The 9,930-nt window shown below is 32.9% G+C and overlaps 1 protein-coding gene across 2 annotated transcripts; it reads right to left on the bottom strand.

Annotated features, from left to right (window-relative positions):
* Positions 2,245-5,061, bottom strand: LOC109357421 (putative F-box protein At4g17565). 2 transcript variants are annotated; one of them, XM_019601378.1, is made up of 2 exons: positions 4,940-5,061; positions 2,245-3,852 (listed from the first exon to the last, which is right to left on the bottom strand). In XM_019601378.1, the coding sequence occupies exon 2, from the start codon at positions 3,832-3,834 to the stop codon at positions 2,416-2,418; it is 1,419 nt and encodes a 472-aa protein (XP_019456923.1). In that variant the 5' UTR covers positions 3,835-3,852; positions 4,940-5,061; the 3' UTR covers positions 2,245-2,415. The 2 variants fall into 2 exon arrangements, with proteins under 2 accessions (XP_019456923.1, XP_019456924.1); XM_019601379.1 differs by having other exon boundaries at positions 2,245-3,835; positions 4,940-5,046.

Genomic DNA, 9,930 nt, shown 5'->3' with positions numbered 1-9,930 from the left:
ATTTAAATCATTCAATATGACAATCTCAATCATTTATCTTATTCAATAATCTAAAATGAGTATAATATATGCATTGTTAATATAAAGATTTATACACATTCAATATATTATTTGTATATATTTTAAATAGTCAATGATAATTAAATATGAACATTAATGATAGTGTATAAAACTTGTACACTATTAGTGGATACATTTTTTTCTCATGTACATTTGTGGACTTTAAGAAAAATGGTCCTATAATAAGAATTTTTGGCCTGTATATATATTACTGAGGCTTCTTTTGAGGACAAAAACTGTAAGCATCATCAGCCTCTGAAGGGAATTCACAAAGAAAAAGAACAAAACTCTCTACTTAGAGGAGAAAGATGCCATAAGCCTTGTATCTCTTCTATGTAGAACCACCGTCCACCGCCCCTTATGAGTAAGAAATGTTTAAAATATATTACTAATTCAATTTTTAAAATAAAAATAACATTTTTATATTCGACTTGTTAGTATTATGGGTGAGACTCCACATTCAACCTCCTTCACCCTAGTCATTAAATCACCTTATAACTAGGGGTGTAAAAGTTCAGTTTAGTTTTTGATGCATTTCAGTTACGAACTGAACACAAATACATGGCTTGGTTCCGCTCATTTAACTATAGGAACCGAACAGAACCGCTCTTGAATTGTTCGGTTCGGTTCGGTTCGGCTTCACGTTTTTTTCTATTATCTTTTTATAAGAAATATTGCATCAATTGAAAATTCAAAATATATTACAAGAAACATTGTTTGTCCATAAAAGGAAAAATACCACTACTATTATTATAAAAAATATGAATTATATATAGAGGAGTAAAAAAGTTGAAACTCATAATTGTTTGTCAGTAACATATATAACGATTATATAATTTATAGAGAAAAAAATTAATTATCACATATATAATAATACAATCCACAATTAGTAACATATATAACAAAAATTTTACGATTAGTAATATATAGTAATTAGGAAAACATATAATAGTTACATATATATCCTTACAATTCATAATTAGTAACACATATAACAATATATGAGATATATAGTTTCAAACTCAATACCACAAAAGTTGGAAATATGTTCTAAATCATCAAAACACTGAGAAACAATTTAGTAAGTAATAACATGTATAGTACAAACATAATAACAATTTAGTAACATACATAATACTACAATTCACACAAAATTTGATAATTTAAACTACAAAATTGGTTGAAGAATTTAAACAACAATAAAACATTATTCACTAATATATTTCTTTAATATGTGGTTCGATTCCAACGGTTCCTAAATTTATAAAACTATAAATCGAACCGAACATAAATGGTTCCTTAAAAACATAACCGAACTGAAACACGAAGCCGAACGGAACCACATTTTACAGTTTGGTTCGATTCAGTTTCATCGGTTTCGCAGTTTAAACCAGAACCGCTTACACCCCTACTTATAACTCTCTTTTTCATGTTAATGGTAAGACTCGAACCCACAACCTCTTGCGCTCCATTCCATAAGTCCTCCATCTTCACTATGAGACCACTTTATGACTCCCAATTATATGTCCCTTTACTGATATTTTATTTTTAGTGTATAAATACTAATTAAATGGGTTGAAAATATGAATAAGGTTTTGAGCAAATTTTTTAAAAGTACTACTTATTTTGATGTTAGCTTGATATACATGAGTAAGTTTGTTGATCCTTTTCAAAATTCTTACAACTAACTAGACCTCTTATGAAATATGAAAAAAAAATAGAAAAATAATTTTTTGAAATATGAAAGTTAATCAAAATTTGAAATATCTCAAGTGTGGGGTGACTTGCAAAGGTTGTTATATATATAAAGTTAATATCAAAAAAATTATAAAAAATAGACACATTAGAATGAGACACAAGCATAAGAATCATGTAGTGGATCCACCAAAAAGAAGCACTTACAAGGTTTCTGATGCATCAATAAACAATTGAATGGTAGAGGATAATGTGATTAAAGATCAATTATTAGTCACAATAATGTACACTCATCTACGTAGAACTTAAGATCAAATTGGATTCATGGTTTCAAAATCTCATTCTGAAATTTAATGGAGAATGTCCTCTATACCCATTGAGAAACCTCTTGCAAACTATTCATACATTACAACTTTTAATGACTAGATATCATGAACAATTAATTATGTCTAAGAACAAGTAATTGGTAATAATTGATTAATCACATGAAATGAGTTGAGCACTTTTCTGAATTTTTAGTTTTTTACACAACATAGCTTTTCAACCACATGCTGTCTGGAACATTTTGACAAGATTTTCAAAACACAGATAAACTGATGCAGACATAAAAAAGTAATAATAACCAACATTGCATCTATTTGTAACATTAAGATACTGACACTAACTCCTTCCTATCATGGGAATATTTCTAAAACACCACCAAGAAGGTGCAGTGAACCATGTGTATGTCCAATTGTCTATATCGCCATGAAAGCAAAACGGTTTTTGGTCCTCGTTGTCCAGGTTGAAAATACCCCAATCTCTTCCTTCGGTCTTGTTGAAGCCAAGACGAGCCGATATACCTTTTAAATGATCAGAATCCCACTCATTCCACCAAGGAGAAGGTTGATCATTGGAGAAATATATGCTGTTTCTGATTCCAACTCCAATTTCCTTGGCAGAGAAGGATGTTGAACAACTTTTTCCCAAAAATATCATTTGATCCCCCAAGTTCTCAACCTTCTTCCAAGATGACTTGGAACAATCCAATGAATATACCTCGAATTTCTGGGTTTCAAGCAGCACATCTTGTTTAGCACTAAAGTATCTAAAAATAAGTAAAATCTCCCCACAAGACTCAACGAGATATCTTAAAATTTGATAGCCAACATGATTCTGTAATATCATTCCTTCTTGTAACTGTAATATCTCAGGCCTTTTTAATTCATGAAACTGTATTTCTAGCTTAGACAATGTTCCGAAATCATATTCATCATCATTAATGCTAGAGTAGATATTTTCAACATCAATTTGCCATACATTAAATCCTTCACCCAGGAGATAAAAACTTCCATTAAAAAATACAGCATCCTGAAACGGCTCACCTGGTAGTTTATGTTTATGCCATGATTGTGCACCTGGAATCCAAAATGCGAGCTCCCGGTACTGGCTGTGTAGAAGCATGCAAACAAAGTTATTGTCGGACGGAAGCCCTGAGAGCACCATCTTGTGGTAGAAGTTCCATATTGAAGGGAGAACAATTTGGCTTCGTGAAAACAGATTCAACAAGTTAACTTCAAGATGGAAACTGTCAAGATCTTTTACCATAATCAACCAATCACGAAATGATCCCCAACAATACTTTCCTTGTGCCTCTGGTAACTCCAACTCCCAAACACGATTCTCAAATATACTGATACAAGTTCTAACCTCTTTGTTCTGCTGACCCGACACCAAGAGCCAAGGAAATCCATGCCTTTGCCAACAGGGAAGTTCTTCACCAAGAACAATATTCCAACTCCTACAAACTTTGCTGATGGATAAACAATCAATTAAAGTCATCTTGTCAGCAATCAACTCAAGTATACCCTGAGGGAGACTTGACCAATCCGGATAGTATTTATTTTCTGGTTCTCTTTTTTTATGTCTTGTTCTTCTCCTTTTGGCAATAATTCTTCTATGGATAGCTTCCAACTGAAATGAAGGGAGACTTGACCAACCTGTGTAGTATTTCTTTTTCGGGTTTCTTTTTTTATTTCTTCTTTTCATTCTTTTGACGATAAATCTTCTGTTGATAGCTTCCAATAGCAACGAAGGCATCCTGCTTGATGTTTAAGAGTGAACAAGGCATCAATTATGCAATGAAAAGACCGAGATCAGATTAATGGGGCTTGTCAATTTTCTTAGGATGGAAGCTTTTTTGGTACTACCAAGGGTATCCCAAACTAATCTCTTTCAGGTTTCGTGGCTGCCCCTCCTAACAAATGTCGCTCCCAGGAATCGAACCTTGACCTTTTGGTCATCCTGGGGATCTAGCAGGGCCCTACACCACTAGACCAACGCCTTGTTGGTTTAGGATGGAAGCTCGCATCAAGCTTAGTAGCATCAGAGAATACACTTGGCTTTCGTTAAATCATATTGGTTGATTTTTTCCAAGAGATTAAAGATTGTGCTAACACATTAGTAATCCATATAAAACAATTAAAATAAATACAATTTCATACAATCTAAATGAAATTTATCAACAATTAAATTTGAAAAGAATTTTGGGGTTAATAACCATCATAAAATCAATTTAAGATGCAATCAGTCCTTTCCTTTCTACTACAAAACATGACTAAATGCAAAGAACAGTAAAAATAAAGCAGACAATTTCATATTTTCTCGGTGCATGAAAATCCCACATAGTGGAGCTTAAGGAGGGTAAATTTATGCAATCTTGCCTCTTAAGCAAAGAGTCTGTTTCCAAAATTTGAACTCAAAGGCAACAACCTAACTATTGTGATGAGGCTCACCCTTGCAACTAGACTCACCATCAACTAATACTATTAAAAATTTGGTCCAATGTATGAGTCTACCAACTAGTAGATCTGAGTAGGGTAAATATATGCAGCCATAACTTCCAGCTCACAAGACAAACAACCATATAATTGCACCAAAGCTAAGCCTCCCCTTCAAATAATAGTATAAAAATTAAAAAAGAACACGACCGATGTTCTCGACATGTAAAAGACAATAGCATACGCATAAGGTTAAAAACTACGTCTAATCACCTACAAGTGGAATCTCAACATAGTAAAAGATATTGGATTCTGGAATATGCAGGCATAGTAGAAAATGATCCGAAGAGGACGTTTCGGTTAATTAAAAATATAAACAATTAATGCATAAAACCCAGAGTAGTGAGAAGTGAATGATTGCAAACCTGATAGATGCACGTTAACAATGCGTTTCGTTCCTCTTTACCAATTCATCAGAAGCTGTTACGCTTGGAATGAGACCATTTGAGTTTCGTAGTGTAAGTGGGCTCTGAGTTGAAAGATGGGATTAGTTTAAACCCAAACCATGTTGAGGTCAGGCCCAATTCAGGCCGATTAGAATCTAAATAAAGCCTTGAAAGTTTTTTTATACACAAAGAAAGGCTTGATAGTTGAAAGTTTCTTTAAAACCAAAAGCTAAAATGAACCAAAGTTTAATCTAGAGAAGAAAAACAAAAGGGTGACTAAGTAATTCGAAAAAGAGTGTGGGAGGGTGTTTGGTTCAAACTATTTTTGAGGAAAAATCGCCATTACTACTTCAAAATGACAATATGCAGAGATTGGACGTTGTTTGTTTTTTTGGTATGAAAATGGAGAAACTTTGAATATGAGATTTTGTAACATTAAGATTATTTGGTGTTGTTATTGTAGCTTGTAACAATTCTAAATGACACAAAATAATACTTAGTGGCTAAGTCATAATCACGTCACTCTAATTAAGATATTTTATGGTACTGTCCAAAATGTGCAAGCAGACTATCAATCACGCCGTCGCTAGGATATAACAGTTTAGTTATCTGTTATCGAATTCTTACTGAACTGTAAGAACAAATCTCAAATACACTCAATATGACTATCAATGTCAATTCTCAAAATACTCACAGTATGACTACCTGTACCAATTCCTTTCCTACAATTTGACTACAAGTGTCAATTCTTAAAATTCCCACAATTTAGTAGTCTATGTCAATTCTTAGTGTCACGGAAAGAAAGAGATAGAAGTTTGCTGGAAATGTTTTGACTGAGAGTATGAGGGAGAAAGTAGAAAGTCGAGGAAGTATTGCTCAACTAGGATGAGAAAATATGAAGGGGGAGATCTTTATTTATAGCTTGAGGCTTGCAACGATCACCTTCATCCGACAACCTAGATGGGAGATACATCCCCAATGACCACATGATCCAACTGTGATGAAAGAGTCCCACCTGAATTATCCTCCCTTAACTGAGTCTTTCTCCACCACTCCTTTACTCTCCATAACTCCTCCAACAATGTGTTGACTCATTCACACGCGTACCACACAGTGTTGGCATTGTTAGCCATATGTCCAAGTCCAAACGACCAAAATGAAAAAAAAACATTCTTTTTTTAAAAATAATGTTGGGCCCAAGCCCGACTCGAACACGAACAAAGCCGACCAAATGACAATGAATGAGAAGATGGTGGTGGTGTGTGCACGCATGTGTGTATGGAGGGGCACACCCCAAGGTTGGCACTTAAGGCTTATAAAGCCTTTCAAACTCCTTCCTCCATCCAATGTGGGACTTGTGAGTTTTTTCATTTCACACCCAAAAAAATCTTCATTAACAACCACATTAATATGCATTTAAAATCATTCAAAACCATTTAAATTCCTACAATCCCCCACTTAAAATTAAAAAGAGTAAATTACATTGACACCCCCTGAGTTTTAGTGAAATTACACAAATCACCCCTCACTTTTCTGTACCTACACAAACATCCCTAGTTTTTATAATTTCATTATACTAACCACCCCTGCATAAGAAATAAGTGTAATTTTTTAAACAAAAAATGTGATAAATACAATTAAGTTAAATAAAGCATGATATATTGTGTAAACAAGTCTAAATAATATACAAATCAATGTATCTTTATTATTTTTTGTTACAAAATCCATCAACAATTCTAAAGAAATATTATTTAAATCGCTCTTATAATATAGTGTAACAAACCAAAAATAATAAAGAAATATTGACTCATATTATTTGGACTTATCTTCATAATATATCATTTTTTGTTTAACTTAATTGTATTTATCACATTTTTTGTTTAAAAAATTACACTTATTTCTTATGCAAGGGTGGTCAGTGTAATGAAAGTATAAAAATCAGGGAAGGTTTGTGTAGGTGTAAAAAAGTAAGGAGTAGTTTATGTAATTTCACTAAAACTCAGGGGGTGTCAGTGTAATTTACTCAATTAAAAACAATTTCTAGGAATTTATGTAGTCTCAATAAGATTGTGCATAAACAAAGGTGTTATGCGACTTGAACATTTACATAATAAATAAAATCCATATTTTACTAGAGTAACTCGTAGTCTTGAACTCTATATCTGACTTCAAAACATACACAACCTTTTCAAAGGTGTATTCTATAAAACTCGTGCATTAAAGGTCATGCACATCTATCCTAATATATGAACACTCTAGAAATTTATGTCCATAAATTTCATAGGAAACAACCTTCACTTCCACATTCACATAGGTGAGTCTATCAAGAGTACTCTTATAGTCTAGGTACTCCACTCTAATTGTATTATAGATCCCATTAAGAGTTTAACTCATCCTTCAATCTACTACAAGAATCATGCGTCTCATAATTTTATAGCATGTTCATTCTTATATCACTTCACAACTTGTTATTACACATTGAACCTATTTCTTGGGATCTCCAGTTAGGTTGGTTTACTATCATGGGTGATCTTCATTCTAAGGGCAATAGTCTCATACTCTTAGAAGTATTATGGACTTTCTCTCTAGCTAGTCCTTCTGTCAAAGGATCTGCTAAGTTTTTTCAGTGCATACATGATCCAATCTAATAGTTCTCGTAGAGAGTAACTCTCTAATAGTGATGCACTTAGGATAATTTGTCATTTCTTACCATTATAAAAACGATTCTCAAATTGTGCAATAGTCGCGATACTATCACAATGGATCAACACAAATTGTATCAGTTTTTCTCATAGGAGAATCTCTGTAAGCAAGCTTCTTAGACAATTTGCTTCTTCACTAGTATTGCTAGCGCTATCATCTCAACTTCCATATTGGATTGAGCCAAAATATCTATTTCTTTAACTTCCAAGAAACAACCCCACCAACTAAGCTAAATATATAGCCACTGGTTGCTTTGAAATCATATGAAAGAGTGTGCCAATCAGTATCGCTAAATCCTTCTAGGACGCCTGGAAACCTTCGTTAATGTAATCCAAGGTTTGATGTTTTCTTAAGGTACCTCATTACCCTTTCTATAACATGTCAATGCTCCATACTAGCTCTACTAATAAACCTACATAATAATCTCACATCATAGGCAATGTCGGGTCTAGTGCGATCAGTGACATCCGAAGGCTGTCAATGATGCTAGCATACTTAGTTTGTCTTACACCTTCACTAGTGTTCCTAAAAAGTTTTACACTTGAATTATATAGTGTCCTAGTAGGTTTACAGTCAAAGTATTTATATTTCTTTAAGATCTTATCCACATAGTGAGATTGATCCAAAGAAATTCATTCTTTTGACATAGTAATATTTATACCAAGGATTACGCTCGTCTTTTCAAGGTCTTTCATATCAAAGTTGTTATACAACAATGATTTCACATTATTCACAAGATGAATGTTGGAACCAAATATGAGTAGGTCGTCTACATAGAGACATATGAAAGTGCAAATATCATTTTTCGATTTGTAATAAATACATTTGTCACTTTCATTCGCCTTAAACCCATTCGAGACAATTAAGTTGTCAAACTTTTCATGTCATTGTTTAGGTGCTTGCTTAAGACCATACAACGAGTTATCTAACTTGCAAATCTTATTTTTTTGCCCAAGGATTATAAAACCTTCAGGATGTTCCATATAGATTTTTCCCCCAAATCACCATTTAGTAAAGAGGTCTTAACATCCATTTGATGTACTACTAAATCATGTATCACATCGAACGATATTAGTACTCTAATGGATGTTATTCTAGTCACAAGTAAAAATGTGTCGAAGAAATCTACATTCTCCTTTTGCCTGAAACCATTGGCAACAAGATGAGCTTTGTATTTATCCACTATGCCATCGAGTTTCAGTTTTTTTTCAATATCCACTTACAACCAATAGGTTTGCAACTAGGAGGCAAGTTGGCTAAGTGTTAGATTTTGTTAGACTCTCGAGAATCCATCTCACCATTTATGGCCTCTTTCCACAAATCAACATCCAAATAAGTCAAAGCTTCTTGAAGATTTGATGGATCATCCTCCAATGTATAGACCATATAATCAGGTCCATACTCTTTAGCAGTTCTTGCTTTCTTACTTCTTTTAGGTTCTATTTCCAACCCTTCATTTTTATCGTAATCTCTAATCATGGGTATATGACTAGTTGATGTGGCCCACTATTTCTCAATTTAGAAGGGAATTCATTTTCATTGAAGTCAACATCGTTATACTCAATGATTACTTTTGTGTTAAGGTCATAAAACTTGTACGCCTTACTGTTTACTAGGGGTGTTCGCGGTCCATTTGGATCGGTTTTTAGGCAAAAAATGATCTGATCCAAACACATAATTAACATGCGGTCTGGTCTGGTCTATTTATATTAAAATGTCTGATCCAATCTGGTCTAAATATTATATGCGGTTTCGGTTCGGTTTGGATCGGTTTTTTTATAAAATATTGAAATTGCACTTACATTCAAAACACATAAAATGACTAAATATTAAGCATAAAGCAACAATAAAAATATTGTTCAACAACATTAAAATGTGCGCAACAATAGTATAAGTAAACAACATCATAGAATAGTAATAAACAATAAAACAATAATAATAAAAGCAAAAAATTGTAACAACAACAACACATCAACAATAACAAGACAACAAAACAACAAGATATCAATAACAATAATATGAACACTTGCAATGTAATTTTAACAGTTAGAGTATTCTACTGATGATTAATAACAACAATACTTTCACAATAATAAAATTGATAATAAAACACCTAATCAAAATCAACACTTGAATCATTTTCATTTGGTTGTGGGATTGGTTTAAATTCTAAAAGAGTGAATCAAATATAATGAATATGATTTAAAACATAGCAACATATATATGTGTGTGTGTGTGTGTTACAAAATATAACAAAGAAAATATAG

The sequence above is a fragment of the Lupinus angustifolius genome, chromosome LG09, assembly GCF_001865875.1.
Source record: "Lupinus angustifolius cultivar Tanjil chromosome LG09, LupAngTanjil_v1.0, whole genome shotgun sequence".
Lineage (NCBI taxonomy): Eukaryota > Viridiplantae > Streptophyta > Magnoliopsida > Fabales > Fabaceae > Lupinus > Lupinus angustifolius.
Note: the sequence above shows the minus strand (reverse complement) of the source record. Positions and strands in the feature narration are given on the sequence as shown.

What these genes read in the sequence shown, in the direction of transcription:
- LOC109357421 (XM_019601378.1), bottom strand. Translation starts at nt 3,834, where the DNA reads ATGCCTTCGTTGCTATTGGAAGCTATCAACAGAAGATTTATCGTCAAA.